Source organism: Daucus carota, chromosome 1 (assembly GCF_001625215.2).
Source record: "Daucus carota subsp. sativus chromosome 1, DH1 v3.0, whole genome shotgun sequence".
In the NCBI taxonomy this organism is placed as follows: domain Eukaryota; kingdom Viridiplantae; phylum Streptophyta; class Magnoliopsida; order Apiales; family Apiaceae; genus Daucus; species Daucus carota.
In genome coordinates, this window is record NC_030381.2 from 30,201,601 (window position 1) to 30,223,327 (window position 21,727).

General features: G+C 35.1%; 2 protein-coding genes across 6 annotated transcripts; one reads left to right on the forward strand and one right to left on the reverse strand.

The window, feature by feature from the left end:
• The first annotated feature begins 7,911 nt into the window (after positions 1 to 7,911).
• On the forward strand, positions 7,912 to 19,588 carry LOC108202665 (putative E3 ubiquitin-protein ligase LIN). 5 transcript variants are annotated; one of them, XM_064079308.1, is made up of 10 exons: positions 7,912 to 8,273; positions 9,217 to 10,744; positions 10,805 to 10,986; positions 12,819 to 13,073; positions 13,166 to 13,199; positions 13,287 to 13,926; positions 15,616 to 15,760; positions 16,906 to 17,163; positions 18,320 to 18,623; positions 19,171 to 19,588. In XM_064079308.1, exons 2-10 carry the CDS (start codon positions 9,256 to 9,258, stop codon positions 19,287 to 19,289), a joined length of 3,426 nt encoding a protein of 1,141 aa, XP_063935378.1. In that variant the 5' UTR covers positions 7,912 to 8,273; positions 9,217 to 9,255; the 3' UTR covers positions 19,290 to 19,588. The 5 variants fall into 5 exon arrangements, with proteins under 5 accessions (XP_063935378.1, XP_063935367.1, XP_063935365.1 ...); XM_064079297.1 differs by having other exon boundaries at positions 7,912 to 8,303; positions 9,217 to 10,986; XM_064079295.1 differs by having other exon boundaries at positions 9,217 to 10,986.
• Positions 19,589 to 19,735: 147 nt separating this feature from the next.
• On the reverse strand, positions 19,736 to 21,615 carry LOC108202677 (delta(12)-fatty-acid desaturase FAD2). Its single transcript, XM_017371195.2, has 2 exons — positions 21,212 to 21,615; positions 19,736 to 20,985 (listed from the first exon to the last, which is right to left on the reverse strand). Exon 2 carries the CDS (start codon positions 20,974 to 20,976, stop codon positions 19,828 to 19,830), a length of 1,149 nt encoding a protein of 382 aa, XP_017226684.1. The 5' UTR covers positions 20,977 to 20,985; positions 21,212 to 21,615; the 3' UTR covers positions 19,736 to 19,827.
• Between the last annotated feature and the right edge of the window lie 112 nt (positions 21,616 to 21,727).

A 21,727-nucleotide genomic window follows, 5' to 3' on the forward strand; every position in this document is an offset into this window, starting at 1 on the left:
GTAAAATATGGCCATCTCTCAGCTCTTCGAATTATTTATATCCTCTTATAACGCGTGTTGGGCTTGTTTATTTTATATTTATATGAATGTGTATGATTATTATATATTCTTTAATTATTTTTAATATCAATACAATCTTACTTAATTTTACCTGATAATTATTATAATATTACATTCGTCCTACAAATCATCAATATACTTATATAAAGGAGAAGCTAGGGGCGTGTAGGTGGCGCCTCTCACATCGCTCCGTTCTATTTTTCTAATTTTCTGGAATTTTTGGATGGAAAAATATCAAAAATTAGAACTACTTTTTTTAGTTTCGGATATATTAGAAGCAAGTTTCAGAATCTGATTTTGTTTTGGATTATTTATGGAATATAGCAGTTTGAAAGTTTTAATCTGATTTTTTCAGATTATTTAATTATGGTAAATCAACATACTTATATAAAGGAGAAGCGAGGGGCGTGTAGGTGGCGCCTCTCACATCGCTCCGTTCTATTTTTCTAATTTTCTGGAATTTTTGGATGAAAAATATCAAAAAATAGAATCACCTTTTTTAGTTTCGGATATATATAGAATCACCTTTTTTAGTTTCGGATATATTAGAAACAAGTTTCAGAATCTGATTTTGTTTCAGATTATTTATGGAATATAGCAGCTTGAAAGTGTTAATCTGATTTTTTCAGATTATTTAATTATGGTAAAGAGTAGCACATAAGTCTCTCTACACCTATAAATATCCTTATAGGCAGTGTTCTAAAAAGCGCATTAAGCGGCCGTCTAAGCGGGCGCTTAAGCGGAATCGGAGGGTAAAACGCTTCGATTTTACATTAAGCGGGAGATTAAGCGTTTTTTACCATTAAGCGGCCTGTTAAGCGGATTAAGCGGACATTAAGCGGATTAAGCGGTCAGAATGATTTTGACTTGCTAATTTTTTATATTTAAATACAAATATTTTTTTATAAATATTATGAAAATTATAATAAAATATTAAAAATATCTTTTTTATCAAAAACATTTTATGTTTAAATTCTTATTACTTAATTATTTTATAATTTTAATTATATATATAATATTATTATATATAAAATTTTAAATATATATTATTAATCCGCTTAATCACCCGCTTAAAATTCCGCTTAAGCGTCCGCTTATCCGCTTAAGCGCTAGAAGGTCACCTCACCGCTTAGGACCGATTTGCGCTTTTTACAACACTGCTTATAGGTTGTAGGGCTTATAGGTTGTAGGTTTTGGATCATCTAAACACAACCTACTCTATCTCAATACCACAACCCTACCTCTTTATGATGATAGTTTTATTACTCGATTTCTAACTCGGTGGTGCCGTTTTTCTGCAACGATAAATGAAGGCTGTTTATACGGTATTAAAAAATATAAAAGTTGTTGCAAGCAAAGGTAGTTATAGACCGTTAGGTGAGGTGAGAGTCGACAAATCCAAACAGCGGAGAAGAATATAGTCTTGACATGATATTGATGGATGATATCAATAAATTAACTATCAGTGATGTATGTTTGTTGGTTATTATTTTATAATATTTGTTTTGTTCATCGGATATGTTTGTTGTTGTTAATTTTTATATGATTTGCTTTGTATACAGGAAAATATTATTCAAGCATTATCTGTTTGCTCCGTTCAAGCAACTTTTAAGTGAAGGTTGTTTATACAGTATTAAAAAATAAAGGCTATTATACGCGAGGGTAGTTATATAGACCGCTATCTCACGGAATTAATTTAGATATTTTTGTGCAAAATCAATCCGAAAAAATTGGAGGAAGGTGCAATGTAAGAACATGATTACTTTTTAAAAAAAAAACACATATAAAATTAAGATTCGTTGTGCTTTAAATTATTAATTATGTGTAGAAATTTATTTTCATTTTTTTCACCATGAATTATAGTCCAAATTTTGCAATTTTATATATTAGTATTGGTATTACATCAAGATTTTTATAAGGTTCTTTCTAGTGTGTGCCCATGGGCACACACTAACAACTACTTTTTGGTGAGGTGAAAGATTTTTACTGGTTATGCTTTTTGTGCATTTGCAGGGTGCCATGATTATTAATGAGTCTTAGCCAATAAAAATCCTCCACCTGGTCAAAAAGTGGTTGTTAGTGTGTGCTCATGAACACGCACTAAAAAATCCGTTTTTATAATATAAAATTTATTTTATCCTACAAATATTAAATTTTTAATTATTAATGTACTTTTTTATAGACAACCACAAAATTATTATATTCTACAAATATTAATATTGAATCATTAATATAATTTTTATAGGCCGCCGCAACGCGCGGCTTCTCAGCTAATTTATTAGTTTATTAAACGTGTAAATAACTCTACGATCTTATACAAGTTGAAACAATTTATTATAAAAATATTGAGGTTTGTGGACATCAACCATTTATATTACGATTTTTATTTAATTTCGCTAATTAATTTATTGTAATATTACATTTCATCTTACACATATTTTTAAAGTGCAGGTGACTTTGCGATCTAATATGAAGTTGAGATAATGTATTTAGAGCTGAAATTTTTGTGAAATTAAGGGGCTGTTTGGGTGAATTTAAAATAAGTGCTTCTTGCTTAAAATAAATAAGTGGAGTAGAAGTTAGAAACAAGATAAAACTTATAAGTGATTAAAGTGTTTGGGAAATAAGTAGAAACTCTGAAACAAAAGCTAGCATTCCTAGTTTTTTATAAGTACTCCTTGACTTATTACACAAACGGTACGAATAAGTGCTCATAATTTATAATTCAGAAACTGGACTTATAAGTCCTAAACAAACACCCACCAAGTTTCCAACTCCTTAAGGTGTTTGGTTGGGACTTTTAAGCTCAGTTTATGTACTTTTAAGTTAGAAGCACTTATTCCTACCGTTTGTGTAAAAAGTCGAAAAAAAAGTGGAGAATCGTTTATAAAAAGTTAGGATTCCTAGCTTTTATTTCATGATTTCTACTTTTTTCCTAAATATTTTATTCACTTATAAGTCTTAATTAATTTCTAACTTTTTTTTACTTTAAGAAAGAAGCACTTATTTCAATATCACCGAATCGACCCTATATTTTAAGTATTCAATTCCAATAAAAACGAAATTTTAGGATTATAGATGAATAATAGTATTCAATTCCAATGAAAATGAAATTGTAGGAGGATAGATGAATAATAATAACCAAAAAAATATATAATCGAAAAATATAGAATAGTAGGTGTAATACAAGCAAACAGATGCATTGTAATAACTGGGCTTGTGTAGTTTTTTTTTTATATCAAATTTTAGCTAAACTTTTACTCAAAAACGTCTTACATAAAAAATAGGAGTCGTTGAAAGCCGTAACCCAGGCTTTTACATAGCCAAGTTTTTGGGCTTTTTTTAGGACAGGCCCAAGTCAGATGTTGGGATCCATGCTTTGTGGACATCTCTATTCGGAGTCGGATGTCTATTTTATTATTACAAATCCTAAACTGATGAGCGAGTATTATATTGAAAAGGTTTATTATTTATTTGACAAAATTATTTTCACTTAAATAAATTGTATCAAAGTACAATGTCGGGGATTCTTTCATTCAAATAATTTATTATCCAATCGGAGGGTGATGGTCCATACTATCACAATTTCTTAGAAGATGACCCCGAATCTCAATCTTGTAGAAGATGGCCCCTGAATATCACTTAGTGGCGGTAATCGTGTAACGTTTTGCATTTTAGGGCAAACGCTACATGCTGTAGCGTTTTAAAGGTTGAACGCAACTTTGTCTAGCGTTTAACTTCCAAAACGCTACATCATGTGGTGTTTTCTATTCAATTCTAAAATGTTTTTTTTAAGTATAATCAATTATTCTAAACCCCAACAATGAACACTAAAATATTAACAGCCATAAATTACTTTATTAAACTAGTTTCTCGAATTAATTAGGTTTAGGCTCGAGGATTTAGGGCCTCCCAATCCTAAACCCTAACCGTCGGCCAATTTAATTTCAGGTATAAATTAATCATTCTAAAACCCAAATATGAATCCTAAAATATTAATGACTGTTAAATTACGTTCCAATTATTACTTTATTAAACTGGTTCCTCGGCTTTAGGGTCTCGCGGCCCCAAAGTCTCGTATTAATTAGGATTTAGAGTCTTCAACCCTAAACCCTAACCATCAACCGATTTAAATTCAAGTATAAATTAATCATTCTAAAAGACAAATGTGAACCCTAACGTCAGCCAATTTATTTTTTTAAAAGTTAAAAAATGCAACTTAAAGTGGTGTCTTGGGTTCAAAACGCCACTTTAAGTTGTGTTTTGGATGCAAAACGCTACTTTCTCTTGTGTTATCCAAAAAATTTTTAAGTTCAAAACGCTACTTAAAATGATGTTTTGGGCTCAAAACGTAACTCTAAGTTGTGTTTTGGGTGCAAACGCAACTTCACCTAATTACCAAAACTATTTCTATAAAAAAAGAAAAATGAAAAAATAATAAAACTTTCCAACACAACACTATGTTGCATTTGATAACTTCAATTTGAAAACGCAAGACGATATCACGTCTTGTCGTGATATTTGAGGTCATCTTTTTTGGTCATGATATCTAGGATATTTTTACTCTAAATTATGTTGTCGTGGGCCTTTTTTCCTAATCAGATGCATGTAGAGATTTCCTAAAAATTTAGGCAATAAAATCTTTAGTTAGAGATGAACACTCACAAAGAGTTAGATTAAGTCCAAGAGTGTCCTGAGCTAGTGTCCTAAGCTAGAATTTAAAGCATTTTTTATGAATAAGTGCTTCAACAATGTCTTAGTGGTGCCTTAAAACACTAGGACATCCACCAAGTGCCTCATCTTTAATCCATGTCCTATTTCACTTTTATCAATAAAAAATTTATTTCCATCACTTTTTACACATCTCTTCTCTCTCATCTTTTCCCTTCCCACCAATTATAAATCAAATATAATACTATTTTAATCACAAGACACATTTATAAGTAGAGATGACAATTTTTACCGAACCGATGGATACCCGATTCGTATCGACCCGAATGGATTTTACCGAACCCGAATATTTTGGGTTTGGGTTTAATTTTTAAACCCGAACTATTTTCGGGTCGGGTTCGGACTTATGGCATACCGTTTGGTACCCGACCTGAAAACCCAAAACCTGTTTCAAATCGACCCCCGACCCTGACACCCGTATATATATACATATAAATTATAAATATAAATATTAATATTTAATATATTAGTAATAACTATAAGTGTGTACATACATTAATGTGGCAGACCAAATACTAATATTAAGTACTCATCGAAAACTCTGCAAATAGCTTTGTTGCCTTGCTAGTGCTGCTTTAGTACTTTGTTTTTCAGATTAGCAGATTAAATGGACAAATGGACCCTATGGTTTTGTAATGTTTAAATTATAATTTGCTTTCAAATTTTCAGAATTTGTAATATTTTTGTTTTGAACTCCTGAATTTTTGAATTTTCATCTTTGCTAAACAATTATGTATTTCGGGTTAACCTGAACCCGAATAAAACCCGACGGGTTCGGGTTTGGATTTACATAGTATGGGTTCGGGTTTACAGTATAAAATCGCGTTCGGGTAGAGTTTGGTTTTTACTGAACCCGGTTCGACCGACCCGTTTGCAATCTCTGTTTATAAGGCATATTGTTGGAGTGAATGTACAGTATACAAAAATCATGCTTTAAATCATTAGAATACTATATTTTATTACTCCCTCCGTCCCGCTGAGTTCTTTACATTGGAGTTGGGCAGGGAGGTTAAGAAATATGTGTAGAGTAGGGAAAAAGAGAAAGAAAAGTGGGTGAAGTGGTGAGACTCATTAATTTTTAATGTATAAAAGGGAGATAGTGGAGTAAAAGTAGTGTGAAAAGAGAGTAAAAGTAGTGTTAAAAGAGAGGAAAAGTTGGAAAGTGGTGGGACATATTGACTATTTTTGGTAAGTTTCGGAATGTAAAAAAATGGATGGGACATCCCAGAAGAGAAACTGTAAAGAATCTGATGGTACGGAAAAAGTATATTTATAAGGCATCCAGTGGGACATTGTTGTACTTGCTCAGTTGCTCTTACACATGAACACGTTACAAACGGAAGGCATAGAAGCGATAAGGAAGTTCAAATATCTTCCTTATTAATATCAATAATCGGAAATTGTATTCCTTTGATGCATCTTTATCCAGAAAGCCAAAAAAAATTGTCTTGCGGTAAAATATTTGATAAACTTCGATTAATAAAAATCTCATCTATTTCTTGAGATTTAATATTACACCGTTTTAAAAGTATATCGAAGTCATCTCATATATTTCTGACAAAACAAATTCCAAAGATCTTGGGCAGATATAAAGAATGATACTCCCTCCGTTTCAAATTAGATGTCCACTTTAAAAAAATCACACAGTTTAAGAAAGGTGGATGTTTACAAATTAAATGCATTAAATGATCAAAATATGTGGGGTGAGATTGATCTATGAAATATAAATAAAAGATATAATCTATTATTCTTCTTCATCAACCATGTTCGCCTTCTCTCACACGTCTACCGATATACAACAGAATCATGGACGCCTCTCCGATTCCACCCAAAACATCATGTTCAAAATTTTGATTCTTCTAACATCGGATCATTATCTCACTCTCAACAACCATCCCTTATTAATCATTTGTCAACGCACCCAATTTATCAGATTCCAATTTTGAGGTTAGAAATTCAAATTCCGCGTCCACATATATTTATCTTCTTTCTTCTTTTCAAATGATACTGCTCGTCGATATGCTCCGTTCTGACTTGGTCGAGTCCGTTCAGTCCGTGCTTCTCGCGCTCCTCAATCTCGCAGTCAAAGATGAAACGTATGCGTCTTTCGTTCATTTATTTTCCAGTTGAATGAATTTCTTTTTGTTTGATAATATTATGATTAATTGATGTTGATTATAGTGATTTGTTTGATTTTAATTAAACTTTTTGTTTGATTTGTGGCTTGCTGAGTAATCGGTTTTTTGCGATCGTGTGCGAGAGAGATAGCATAGCAGTTGTGGCGGTGACTGAGGGTTGCGGCGTCGGCAGTTCAGGGATCCGCCTTCAGAAAGGAAAGCGTTAATTGTGTCTTAATTGAAGGCGTTATTTGGGCCTCATAATTGAGGGCGTAAACCGTGCCTCATAACTGAATATGTTAATTGTGCCCTATTTAAAGGGGCGTTAATATTTTATTAATTGTGCCTTAATTAAGAGTTAAATTGTCTCAATTATGAGTTATCATAATTGTGTAAATATTTTGATCAGCACATGCATATACACGTGATTTTATTAATAATTAATTATTGGATATATTTTTTATTTTTATAATTTATGTAATATAATATAAATCGTCTTATATTTTTCTTGTTTCCTTTGTTTTATTTTCAGGATTCTTGGAAGAACACCGGTTTTTCTTTTCGGACATTAAAGTTTTACTGTCTAAATTTCCCCGGTCATCTTGCATGTCCGACGGTTAGATAATAAGCTTTCTTGAATGAAAGAATTATCACGGTAAATTGCCGATTCATATTTGTGAGATTTATTCTCATTTTTTAAAAAAAAAATAAAAAATAAGAGATATGTGGAGTGGAAATGATTTTGGAATTATGATTTTACATTGAAAATTGAAGTGAACAAATATTTTGAAACAAAAATTTTCTTGAAAATGGACATGTAAATTGAAACGGTGAGAGCAATTAGAAATGATCCTGGGCTCAATTATTGTTCAGCATCAGTATAAATTACTCCAATAACAAGATCAGCAAAAACTAAAAATAATTTAATAAATTAGCCGGACCGGTTTTGATCGGCCCGGGTTCTAAGAATAAAAAATTAGAAAAACAAATAGCTGAAACCTTGGCGGCAACTGTGAAAGGCCTGCAAATGGAGCTGACATATACATACAAGTCCACCTTATAGATTCCACATTTGTCCTAATCACTTTGTCCATCTGCTTCTTACATCTCATCTGCCTACTCAAATCCCTCTCTTCCTCTTGGATCCTCACTTAAACAATTCACAATAATGCAATTTGTTTACTCCCCAGCTCAAGAATCAGTCTCTTTCAGTCTTTTTCCATTAATCCAAACCTCATTTAATAATCTTCTTGTTTATCTTTCAAACCCCATGTCATTTTTTGCCTGGATTTTTCAATACTTATTGTTGGGTCTTGTGTTGGGTGGAGGTTGATCAAGCTGTATTCACAGCAAAGTTGAAAAAGGGTATTTTCTTTTGGCCTTTGAATCTTCTGGGTTGGTTCTTGATTTTACTTTAAGCTTGTTTTGAATGCTTACTTTTAGTGTTTTTATTTGCATGTTTTGTGAATTTTAAGTTGGGAAGTTTCGATTTTTTTGCTATGTGATATTTGTTATCTGATGCTGGGTTAGGTTCAGTTCCATTCTGCGTCTGAGATGAATGTTTGCAATGTTATATTTAAGTGTTTTTCAACTTTAGATAATAGATTTTGGCAGAAAAGATGATATGATGGAGCTAAATGATTGAGGTTATGTCATTTTGCAAATTCGTTTGGTTGGGAGGAATGGTATGGAAAATTATGCACAAAGTAGGGAAAAGTGATTTTTTTTTTGAAGGAGTTCAAATTTTCTATGGCGAAATTTGTTTTTAAAATTAGTAGGGAGGAAAATGAAGCATATTAGGTCGATGATTTTATTTTCTAATTTGGTTGGAATTAATGGAAGATTGAAATTCATATACCTCTCCACTCATCAGTACCAATTTCAGTTCCATTTAATCTAATTTCATTCTTTCTGTCCAACAGAACGTAGAGTGATTCTGTCAAATGTCTATCCAATGAACCTTTGTATCTTAATTCGGTGTGACAAATTCAGTTTCTAGATCTTGCTTGTATATGTGACAACTTTGTATCGTTCCAAGGACCAGTAAAGTTTGATCAAAATGAGTATGTAAGTGTAATAGTTTTTCTTGGAATTTTTTTAGACAAATCGTTTTTTTGTTGTCTGCATAAAATCGAGCCAGGTCCTGGTTTGTTTCAAACTTTGCCATCTCTAATTCTGATGAGAAGTCATTTGGGATGAGAAAGTGTACATAGTATTATATAACAAATTTCCTTTTAGTTCCAGGCCTAGAGTTTAATCTCTAAGTTACTTTAAGACCGTAATTGACGTGCAATTTGTATTGATACAGCAGAATTTGGTTCTAAAAGTTATTCTGAAGTTAGCCTGAATGGCGATGTCGTTGGAAGATCTTCTTGCAAAGGAAGGCTTTAAAAGTAGGAAACTCAAGTCAATCTCTAGAACTTCTACTTCATCAGAACCGACAAGCAGACCTCTTTACACAAATTATGATAATAATAAAAGTGGTCTTTCACCTGGTGCAACACGTGCAAGGAGAACAGAAAAGACAAAATCCGATATTCCTCGGCTTCAAAGTGATTTAATCAAGGATGTGCGAGCAATACCCAGAGATGATCTTTTTAGAAAGGAGGTTTTAGATGAAAATTTAAAGAAGGAAGCCATGCTGAAACTTAATAGAAAAAATTCTTTGCAGTTCAGGGGCAGTAAGAGCTTTGACATTAGGCGGGCTGCAATTTTTCCAGAGAGTGAGATAGTTGAGGCCGATCTAGATCATCACGAGGTTGATACCGGGTCGCAACATGATGAAAGATATGCAGATATATATTCAAATGAAGTGTTTAGTCCTTCTGGAAGTACAGGTAAGGTTTCAAATGGAAGTGGAGGAATCGTGACAGCGAGGAATATGTCAGGGAAGAATTTACAGGACTACAAAAGGCGTGGTAACAATTCCAACCAAAATCTGCTTGGGCACGTGAGTTCCAGACTTAATAACCATAAAACCATGAAGCAAACTGAGGCTTCTAGCTACACACCAGACGGAGGATCACAGAAAAGCAAAAGCTCCAAAGAAAGTAGGCACCGTAGGCAACCAGAGACTGAAGAGGCTCCAGCAGAACCAGCACTTGATGAAATTGCTGTCCGAGCCATGATTTCTATCTTAACAGGGTATATTAAACGTTTTTTTATCGACGAGGACTTTAAGGCATCACTTCGTCACAATTGTTTTGCTTCCCTTAATTTTGTTGGGCTGGAAGAAGGCATTAATACTGAAAGCAAAGTCATTGACAATCTGGAACAAGCGATAGAAACAGTTGAAAGAGCTGCTGAAGAATCTGCAACTGCAACTGAGCTGAAAAAGGCGTCTTTGCATCTCAGTGTCATTACTGGACTAAATGCAAATGATTTAAAAGATGGATTTACTTCAGGCATTCCCAATTCTAAGTTGTCAGCATGTGCCCATCTTTATTTATCTGTGATTTATAAGCTTCAGAAGAAAGACAGGATTGCAGCAAAGCATCTTCTACAAGTGTTCTGCGATTCGCCATTTCCAGCTCGAATAACTTTATTGCCTGAGTTATGGAATGATATATTTTTTCCTCATCTTTCGCATATAAAGGCATGGTACAATCATGAGGCTGTTTCTCTAGCTGATGCACCAAGCAAGGAAATAAAATTAAAAATTCTTGAAAAAGTTTATAATGAAATAATGGACTCTGGTACTTACCAGTTTGCTGCTTATTACAAGGACTGGCTGACAGAGGGTGTTGAAGCTCCTACTATTCCCTCTATCCGTATTCCTTCCGCATCAATTCAGGGAGTTAATGGGGGAGTTTCAAACAGCAACTACTCGGATCCGGGTAATACTCTTATTCCTTTCTCATCTCAGCCAATGCTCAGTCTAAAACTATATCATTCAGATCTAGGTAGTTTCAAGAAGTCAGGGGCAGATCAAGTGGTAGACTTTGAAGAAGCAGAAAACTTTGATATAAGCAGAAGAAGCTCGACTGCTTCTGTAGTAGAAGATAAGGAAACATTAGCATATTCGTCTAATGCTGCTGATCATAAGGAATTAGTAATCCAACAAAAAATTGCACACCATGTAAGTCTTTCCATGTAAACTTAGCATTTTTATGCCTATACAGACAACACAAGAAAAAGAAAAAGTGAGTGAATGATCAAAGTCTAATGAATGATGCTCTCTATTTATTATCTGATTCATCTCTTCCCACTCTTTACGCTTTTATGATATTCCTAGTGTAGCGAAGATTCTGGTCCTAAGTCGATACTGAAGCAAAAACTTCATTGAAAAGAGAAAAGTGTAAAAAGTAGTCCTTAGTTCTACCCATCAGTCTGCGGAGGCCAGTATAGTCTGTGCTCAGCTTAGATCACAATCAATAACTGCCCTAAAGCTTTTCCAGTTGGGATTAATTTTTTATTTTCAGCATTACTTATCCTTCAAGGACATTAGGGTATGACTATAATCAAGGTGTTTGAACCCTAATCTCTATAGTATATTTAACAAACACATGGGGTGTGTTGTGTAGTATATTGTGCCCTATCAACACATGTTTTTAATGATCTTTATTATTTTGATAATACAGGTTTATTTGGATATTTTTTACATTTTTGCTAGCCAAAGTAAGTTGTTTATTTAGTAGTAAGGCACGACTTGAGCTTGTTGTTTACTTGTTTTAAAGCGACCAAAGCTAATCTGTAAGCGATTGTGAGTCAGAGAGTTGGTTAAACAAGGTTGACTTGGCATTTTTTGGCTGCATAACTAATAGTATGTTGAATTAGATGCATGCTCTTTGGTTCTAGTAATATGTTAGAGTCACATGTGAGTAGGTGTATCGGACGGAGTCATTGGTACACCCATTGGCTAATACCTTATGCTTTAGAGTGATTTACTGGCGATCGTGTATCTTGCATACTACTATTCATCATTCGTATAAAGAAACTATGTACTTTTCATAAGTGTAACCATGGATGCAGTTACGAGTTAAAAAAAAGTTGGTCTTTTGTGCTGTTTAACTTATTTGCTGTGCAACTGTATACCATGTCAGTTGATATGTATTAATGACATTGTGCATGTTATTTGAAGAGGGAGTTGGCATTATGTAATGCTGCATCTGGTCGTATGCAATAAAGAAATTAATAATAAATGTGTCAAGTATGTGCTAATTAGGTTCTCCCTTTATAAAATTGTTGTGTTTATGGAGCTAAGGTAGAGAGTTTGGGCTGCAATTTTTTAGTAACTTGTATACTAAAATATATAGATATTTTATCTAATATATGTATATGAAGTTTTATTTCAAAAACTATAAAGTACAATATTTGATACACATAATTTAATTCTTTTATTTTTAGGAAACCATCAGTTCTATTTCTGTCAAAAGCTTTATCGAAATAATAATCATTAAATATAAACTTATATATCTAGTTTTAGATAGACCAAAATATTAGATATTACAATTTTAAAATAAATATTCTATTATTAAAGAATAATCATGTAAGAGGTCCAAGCTTTGGGGGCGGCGGGCTGTGGCACTGTTGTCAACCATTACCACCTGTAGCTCTGTCTCTGACTGTATTCAACGATCACAAAATAAATTTGTACATCTTTGTATTGTTCTTGTTGCTTATTACTTTCCTTTTCTATTTATTATTAGATTGCTTGTGTTTGCTCAAACAAAAATCTCTTTTCCTTTAAAAGATTATCTTCATGGAGGCATGCTTATCTGTTTAAAGTTGGAGTCTAGTGTTTTATTCTGTAAGGACCAGTCTGAAATTTGCTTCTAAATACTTGGATAATATAACTGATGGTTATGGCTTTACATGCGCTTTAATATTACTTATACATTCACTAGTGTCATTTATATATTGATATGACTTCTGCTCTAGTGCTCTCATACAAATTCTAACAAACTTTAGGAAGATGGACTAACATCATGTACCCGATCTGGTTCTGGTGAGATAAATTATATTGACAAGTTCGATGACGCCTATCAGCTCCAAGTAACAAATAGTATCGATATGCTTCAAGAACTTCCATATACAAAAGTGAACGAGCTTACAATAAAGAAACTTGCGAAAGCTGTCTTCAGTTTGCCACTGACAGAGGAATGTCGAAATGAAATCAATTCTTCTCTTTTGACTAACAAAGATGCACATTGTTATAAGCCCTTGGTAATTCAACTCATTTTTTTTTCCTACCATGGTCATAGTTCAACAAATCGTTAATATCTGCTCTTTCTAATAGTGTGTTTTACGAATCTGAGGTGCAGGCAAATCATCCAATGTTGTTCCATCAAGGTTGGTGGTGCAAAACCCTAAGGAAGTTCTTTTATATTGCATATTTGATTATTTGTGTGATACTCCTGTTAATGTTCTACCCTGCAGGTTGGAGTGAAAACTCGGACTCTTTTGTTCATCGGCCTTCTTTCTTAAGCATCCCTGAGGACTTCATCTGCCCTCTAAGCGGACTATGTTTTGAGGAACCCGTCACTTTAGAGACTGGCCAAACTTTTGAGACTGAAGCTCTTAGACAATGGTTTAATAAAGGACACAAGACATGTCCAATTTCCGGAGTTACTCTAGAGTATCAAGCTGTGCCCCTCACAAACTTCATTTTGAAACGTGTTGTTGATACATGGAAATTTGAGCACTGCAGAACTGTATTGGGTTTTGCTTCCCAGCTAGCAGTGAATATAGAAGATAAGTTCAAGGATGAAGCAGCTGTTTCCATTTTTGAGCATCTTCTTTCTTTTTCTAGTAGAGATGAAAGAATTAAAAATGCCAGGCTCCTTATCTCTCTTGGAGGACTTGAGTTTCTTATACGAAGGTTTGGATCTGGAAACTTGGAAGAAAAAACAATCATTGCGGCATTGTTGTCTCACTGTATTGAAGCAGACTCTGGTTGCAGAAATCATATAGCTAGAAATATAGAAAAAACGTGTTTCGTTGAGCTTCTTCACTGTAAGCAGGCCAAGTCAATAGCAAATGCTGTCTCACTACTAATAGAGCTACTTTTCTTGAACAGGTACTCTCTCTCTCTCTCTCTCCCTCCCTCTCTCTGTGTGTGTGTGTTACTCTGACTCGGGTACGAAGTGTCAGACACGACACGTTCTGAGCGTAGGACTATAAAACTCAGAAAATTTGGGACACAGGGACACGTCATAATATATTGATAAACAAGCATGGTATAGATACCTTAACAGAAATTAACAATTAAACTAAGATTTAACTTGAGATTGTAACTAACTTTGCAAATTAGGGATCTTGTCTACTTGTTTCTTATTTATGCTTCTTTCATTCTTCGCTGTTTTTTGGGTTTGCATTGTAAATTCGGCTCATATGTGGTCTTTATGTTGTTCTTAGAGCAAGTCCAATAGGTTACCTAAATGATGTCCTAAACTCACATTTAGGTAATGTGTCAAAAAAATGCACCCCAACACTATCCTAGTGGTTACCTAAATCACTAGCACAACCTCAAATCTCTTAGCCATTACTTATTTTTAAGTAACCCCTAGCCATTACCTATTTAATATTTATGAATAAAATAATCATCTCTCTCCTTCTTTCTTTGTCATTTTCTCTCCTTTTCCCCTTCTCTCTCTCAAATTTATTATTAAAATAATCTTAGGAGAACAAATATAGGGATTGCTATTGGAGTTGACACTAAAAGTAGATTACCTAAATCACTAAGACTCACTAGGATTCATTATTTTATATTATTAATAACTAATAAGATAAGTAACCTATTGGACTTGCTCTAAGTGTCCACATTTCAGTCAAAGGATCCGACGCAGAATAAGTGTCGTGTCTGAGTGTCCAATTGTCTGACATGGGTACAGAGGTCTAAACAGAAGAGTGGGAGTAGCATAGGGTCTCTCTTGACATGGGTACGGTGGTCTACAGAAGAGTCGGAGTGGCATAGGGTCCCCCCCCCCTTTCTCCCTCCCTCCCCTCTGTGCGTGTGTAACTTTTCTATTATACGCTGTGTGTGTCCGTGTTCAACTTTTCTATTATACTCTGGACACCTCTCCACTTGGTAGTCGGTAGGACGTGCACTCATGTCATGTATGAGTGAGATGCTTCTGTTGGTATTTGAGTTATGCTAATTCCACCAGGTGGTGTTTGAAATTATACATTTCCGTTCTTCCTTTATATACTCCCTATTACTATTATAATCATTTAAGATCATGAGAAAAGAAAAGGAGAATTTGATCATATTCATGCTTCCTTTGCCCATTTTATATCCCCTGGTGATCAGGCCACATGATCAATGAAAACAAAGTGAGGTATAGCCTCAGTTTCTATGCAAAAGCTTTGATAGTCTACTTCTTAGGATGGAATCGTGAGCATGACACATCCTGTCTCTGCACCCCTTTATAAATGCCACTGCATTTGTGTGTGTGTGTGTCTTTATGATGCGTTTATTGACTTAAAAAATTTGGATAATTCAGTAACAATGCTATGATTAAGATCCCATAAACGCAGAAGCAGTATATTATTGCAGGATTTTACAGGCCACATATTGGGCAGAAACCTTTCCAAGTGTCCTTTTTTTTTTTGCCAACAGAATAGATACTAGGAATATATTTTCAATCAGCTCGCTAACATAGGGTCCTAAGGGAGTACATATACTTTGTATAGCTTGCTGTAGTTGAGTGGTATTTATCTGATAAGATTTCCCTCGGGATATAAAGTATTGATAACAAAATTTCAGGAGGATGGATGTTTGCTCTTTCCTAAGCGGCTTAGAAAATAAGGAATTGGTGAACACAATGCATGTAATACTTATTTATCTCCAAAGTTGCCCCTCTGATCGAAGGCCTTTGGTTGCAGTTCTCCTTTTACACTTGGACCTTCTGGTAAGCTCTTCAACAAAATGGATTTTGTTGTATTTTATATATACTTTTACCGAAGATTAGTCCTCTGCCTGTATAGTACATTGTGGATATGCACTTGCAATGCATACTGTTGGTGCATAACATGACTTTTTTGACTTCTCTAAGTGAATGCTTGATGTTTCCTGGTGCTGTATATTTTCTGTAACCGAAGTGCTTTGACCTTGTATACAACTAACTTGTATCTGCTGTTCATGGATTTCTTTAGCGTATATACTATATTTTACATATCCTTACATCCTAAGCAAAGAGCTTATGCAAGAATCGATAGATCCCAAATACAGTTTACCAACATTCCGTGGATCATTCGATTATGACAGTAAATTGTAGGTGTAATATACATATTGTGTTGCATTGTATTATTGTAAAGAATGTACTAATTTCTTGCATACACTTGTATATTCATTTAGATTTTTGCTATTCCTTGTACCCGGCCCATGGAAGCCCTTTGCACCTCACACTCTAATTGAGTTTTGAGAGATGATATCTTAGTCTGATACGTATTATATGTCTTTTTAGATACACCAGTAATCAGTTATTATTATATATTTTGGACAATGTATATTTTTCATGCTTACAGTTTACTGCACTTGGACCCAGTAGAGAAAAATGGTGCAAGTGGGTTGCAAAATTGCATTGGTAAAATTAGTGGCAGCTCACATGAGCACCATTGCTACTTTTTCCCAACATTACTTGTCAAATGTAGATTCGTTCAAGTGCTTGTGGATATTGTTACATGGTTTTTCCAATATTAGATTCCTAAATAAGAAAAAACTGCAGTATCTAACTGGCAAACTACAGATTGTGTAAATTAATTTTGTGCCAATACTTACCCTCTTCCAGCTCACATATCATTTGTATTGATCTGTTGGGGAGCACAATGTGCATCTCAACCTAAATCGCAAATAATGCCTCACAGTTTCATATTTTCAAAAAAACTTTTGCTCTATGATTTATGAAATATAAACCTTGTGTAAGATGTTCCAACTTAATTTACGAAACAGGAACCTTTTTTTTGGTTCCAGGTTACTTTTGTCAGTAAAAGTACCGCTTAAGCTATGCAAAGTTGTTACTTGCACTAAAGCTATCCTATGTTTTTCAACATGTAGATAGCTCCAAAAAAGTACAGTATATATCGGGAAGAAGCTGTAGATGCCATAGTTGTGGCTCTAGAAAGCAGCTTAACCGACGATAAGATTAGAGAAAATTGCTGCCATGCGCTCCTTGTCCTGGGAGGGCGTTTCTCTTTGAGTGGGAAGGTAATGATAGAGGATTGGATCCTAAAGATAGCTGGTTTTATTGATTGTCATGAACCAGAATTACTTGATTCTAATGAAGACCTACGAGCAGCTAACTGCACCCTGCCGGTATGTACTTTCTCTTAGGCAGTGTTTTTACTTCTTTATATGTGGTCTTTAATCCACCTTGTTCTCTTTAAGAACGTCTATTTGTGGATTGAGCTTTATATCTGTATTAATACATCACAAATTTGGGTTTTCTGTGAATAATCCGACATAATTACTTAAGAACCACTACAAAGACCTGATGAAACATACTGGTACTTTTTTTTTAGTATATATCTGATTGAATTTTACCCGTAAGCATTGTCTCTGTGTTATGTATACTTGGTATGAGAACAGATAGATGGTTGCAGGTACAGCTTGACGCGATTATATACATCCATCTTTCCATTCAGCAGGAGCTAGTTGCTAGTAGTCCAAAGAATTACTTGCTGAATTTATATCTTCAGTTTTTAACAAGACCTAAAAAAAGGAACTTCCATCTGCACCATTGCTTCACTATCAATTATCCTCGAGTTCGTGCAAGCTTCTTTTCCTAAACTTACTCTTCAAGTCATCCTCATTTATTTTCAAACACAACCTAAATACCTTTTGTAAGTTTGGACCTATCCTGCCGGGTCCCTTAACCTCCATAAAGGGCGTGCATAACATCATTAAAACATTGAAACATGATAGTTATCACTTCTCTGATATTAACAACCTTCCAGAAGAAATTACTCCACACAGCTGATACCGGCTAAGATTGTTCATTACAGATAATGGCAACAAATTACCATTCCTTTGGAATTCAATTTATATTCCTGTTTTCAGAAAGTATGCTGTAAATTTGGGGTTCAGTGACTTAATGTCGTGAACTGTCAGAAACTCTGATTCGTGTGGCTTTTCATCGGCAATTTGGTGATTACAGAGAATAAATTTGATAAAATGTTGTACCATTGTTCTTTAACTTGTCCGTGTTGATATGTGGTGTGTTTTCTGACTCTCTGCCAGTAGGCATATGGCTCCAACTTCCAATGAGTGTATCATGTATGCGCTAAAACTAATTAAGGACATTATATTGAACAAATATAAACAAAATGTAGTGTGTGGATTCAATTGTCCACCAAAGCTTCAATGCAGAAAAGAATTGGGCATGAAAACAAAAAATAACAAAGCTGCTGTGTCTCATTAAATTAATGTATATTTGTGTGTAAACAATCTTGAAGTGGGTCACTATCTACAGGATACTGATGAAGATCAGGCCAATGAAGAGTGGTTGAGGATCTTATCAGCTTCACTTCTTGATGAGAAGAAATCATTTTTGGAGAAGATATCTATGTGTTTGGGTTCTGGACAGTTAGATCTGGTGAGGACATGTCTGACCACAGTAGCATGGATGAGTTCCTCAATTGCTTCATTGCCGGACTTCAGGAGATCTGCCTTCTCGCCTCTCATATCTCATCTTAAAGGGGTCTTGGAAAACAGTGAGAGGGTTGAACATAAAGTACTCGTATCAATGTCTTTGCTAAATTTTAGCACAATACCAGGTTAGCATGGTTTTTTACATATGTTCTTACTCGAATAGAGAATAGAGTATCTGTTTCTATGTCAAATGATTTACAATTGAACAGTGCATAAGCAATAAACACCACCAAGTTCTATGGGCATGCCAGGTCTCCTGCATCTGTAGGTTTAGTCTCCCTTACACCAAGGGTGTAGATGGAGGTCATAATCCCATCAATTAAATTATTTCTGTATAATTATTGGGTATTATAGTCTAGATATAGTTGACTTTATCCAAAGTACTTGGAACCCTTGGCCAGTTCTTACACCCCCTTGTTATCTGCAGATCCAGGTTTTTCTATATTATCGTTATCTATGTTCAGGAACGCCATTTTCTCAAAAAAGAAGAAAAGGTTCAGAAACACCATGGGAAATATATACACCCATGCTTACAATTTGTTACAACCTAGAAAAGCATTCTTAATGTGATGCGAGTACTACATGTTACTCCTATAAGAGCATGCCAACCCTTGTGCAAAGTTCATATTTAACTTAATGGCATTGCTAATTGAACTGTTTCATTGGCTACAGAATGCAGGATCCAGTTAGCTGCTATTGCACAGGAGTTAGAATCCCCCCTTCGGAGCCTTGCAGAGGTAACATGGACAGCAGAGAAACTTTACATCACACTTTTCGGTGAAAGTCTTTAGTACGACTAGACAAAATAGACTGCTTCACATAGTTTTGGTTGGCTGCATAAACTTCTGGTTTGCGCTTCTACAAATTAGAAAACCTTTTCTATATGTCTTGTACTGTAGATCTACCTGATCATTGTGATACCCAGACCATCTTAAATTCGCCTTGCTACTGTTCCTAGGTTATTGAGAAGAATTTAAGGAATTCAAATTTTGGATTGCAAGCCTGACCGAGAGACTATGAAATTGTGCATACCTGTTATTATTTCTAATGTTCACCTTAAATTTGGTTCAATGCATATATTTTCTTTAAATGCTGTGCCATTTATGAGTTCATCATTATCTTTTCTTATAAACGGTAGCTGAAAAGTGAAGTTATTCTTGAAAGGGGGCTCAGACAACGCGATCTGCTTAGCCATTTTTGTTTCTTTTTGTGCTGAGGCAATGCAAAGATGCCTCTGTTGTTGAAAGGAAGATTTATTTTTTTCCATAGAACCAAGTAACAATACTCGTACCTACTGATACAAATTTCTGCATATTGACTAACCAAATGCTAATACTTGTTCTTGTACCAATACACCCCTTTATCTGGAGTATCTTCGTCTTCTTGCACATAGAGACACTCTTTTCCTTCCCTCCACAGAGCTTTATAGAACGGAAGGCTATCGGACTGGTAATATTCCCCGAGCATGGGTTTTATTGCCTCTGTTGCCTCCGTAGCATGATAATGTGGCATATTGGAGAAGAGATGATGAGCTACATGGGTGTCTGTAATGTGATGGAAAACCTTGTTCAAAACTCCGTAATCTCTGTCAACCGTTGCCAGAGCTCCCTTGAGCCACTCCCATTCTGAAGAATCATAATGTGGGAGTGAAGGATGAGTATGCTGCAGGTACGTGATTGAAACGAGGAATGCATTTGTAACAAGTAAAGGCATCGTAAAATAGCATATGATCCAGGAGAATCCTTCAACCAGAGCAATACGATAGAGCACATACGACATTGCCAGAACTCCTGCATCCGACATGAAGATCTGAAGCCTCTCGCGGTTATTGTATATGGGGCTGTACGGATCAAAGTGGGAGGCATACCGATCATAAGGTCTTCCCGCGACATTGCAAGCCAAGTACAAAGGCCATCCAAGAAGAAGTGTCACCGCAAGTATCATCATTCTTCCTGGTGGATTGTCTATGTAAGTGTAGTACCACGGAATGGTGGTTTTAGGCTTCGGAACAAACACCTCATCCTTCTCGATAGAGTTCGTGTTGGAGTGGTGGCGCCTGTGACTGTACTTCCACGAAAAGTAAGGCACCACAATGGCCGAGTGGAGGATGAAACCAACTGTATCGTCGAGCCACGGGTAGTCACTGAAAGCATGGTGACCACACTCATGAGCAAGAACCCAAATTCCGGTGATCACACATCCTTGGAAATACCAATAGACTGGCCAGGCAAAGTAGGACAAAGGCTTCGGAATAAGGTGAAAGTAAGAGCTGGCAATGTAATAGAACAGAGAGATGAAGAAAATATCAGCAACTACATAAGAGAAGGATCGGACAAGGGATCTCTTGAAGCAGTGTGGAGGTACCACTTTCTTGATCTCACTGAGGGTGAAAGGAGGCTTTGAGTGAGGGGCTCTATCGTGTTTTTTTTCGATGTCACCGTTGGTGGCTGGGACGCTCATTTTTCCTCCGGCACCCATGATTTCTACCTGAAAATGTGAAAAATGATTCATAAACTTTAGGATGACAGCCCAATTTGAAGCATTTCGAGACCAGGAAAACGGTTTCCAGCAAAACTACTACTCCCTCCGTCCCATCCAATTGTTAACAGTCGATAACATAAACTAATAAGCACATGCACATACATATGACAATTGCACAACTCAAAAAGATTGTAAAAAAAGAAACTGAGAAAGAGAGAGTAAAGAAGAGAACCTGTTAGAAGGCAGCTTAGCTTAGGTTTCAACTGAACAGAGCTTCTGTCTCTGTATTTATTCAAATACCACTCCTTTATCTATTATTAATATTATTATTTATATTTCAGCCGCTCAAGCTTGACTCTTTAAACTTAAAATTTCATGGAAAACGACGAAAATCATTTCAGGCTTTGTAATCCTCAAAGTAAATAGAAACTGAAAGACTCCAAAAAAGGTTTCATTTTCATAGTTCTTCACACCATATTCGACTACTAGGAAAATACTAATAATCTTAAGAATAGTACTTGATCAAGGCCGCCTTTTGGGACAAAGAGACATGGCCTCTAAAATATGCACAACAATAATAAAAAAGAAAGTAGGATAATAAAACAAGTTTGTTTTTTAGAAAAAGAAAAAACAGGTTTGTTGAGTGGAGTGTGATAAAGAGCTAGGCCTGTGGTAAATTGATACTCAGATTCGGATAGAATAATGTGATGATATTGGTGGTCAAGTCTGGCGTGCTGTGGCGGGCTGA

What these genes read in the sequence shown, in the direction of transcription:
- LOC108202665 (XM_064079297.1), top strand. Translation starts at nt 9,256, where the DNA reads ATGGCGATGTCGTTGGAAGATCTTCTTGCAAAGGAAGGCTTTAAAAGT. An exon ending in GAGCTACTTTTCTTGAACAG is followed by an intron (nt 13,927 to 15,615) that starts GTACTCTCTCTC and finishes ACAAAATTTCAG; the next exon opens with GAGGATGGATGTTTGCTCTT. An exon ending in AAATTTTAGCACAATACCAG is followed by an intron (nt 18,624 to 19,170) that starts GTTAGCATGGTT and finishes CATTGGCTACAG; the next exon opens with AATGCAGGATCCAGTTAGCT.
- LOC108202677 (XM_017371195.2), bottom strand. Translation starts at nt 20,976, where the DNA reads ATGGGTGCCGGAGGAAAAATGAGCGTCCCAGCCACCAACGGTGACATC.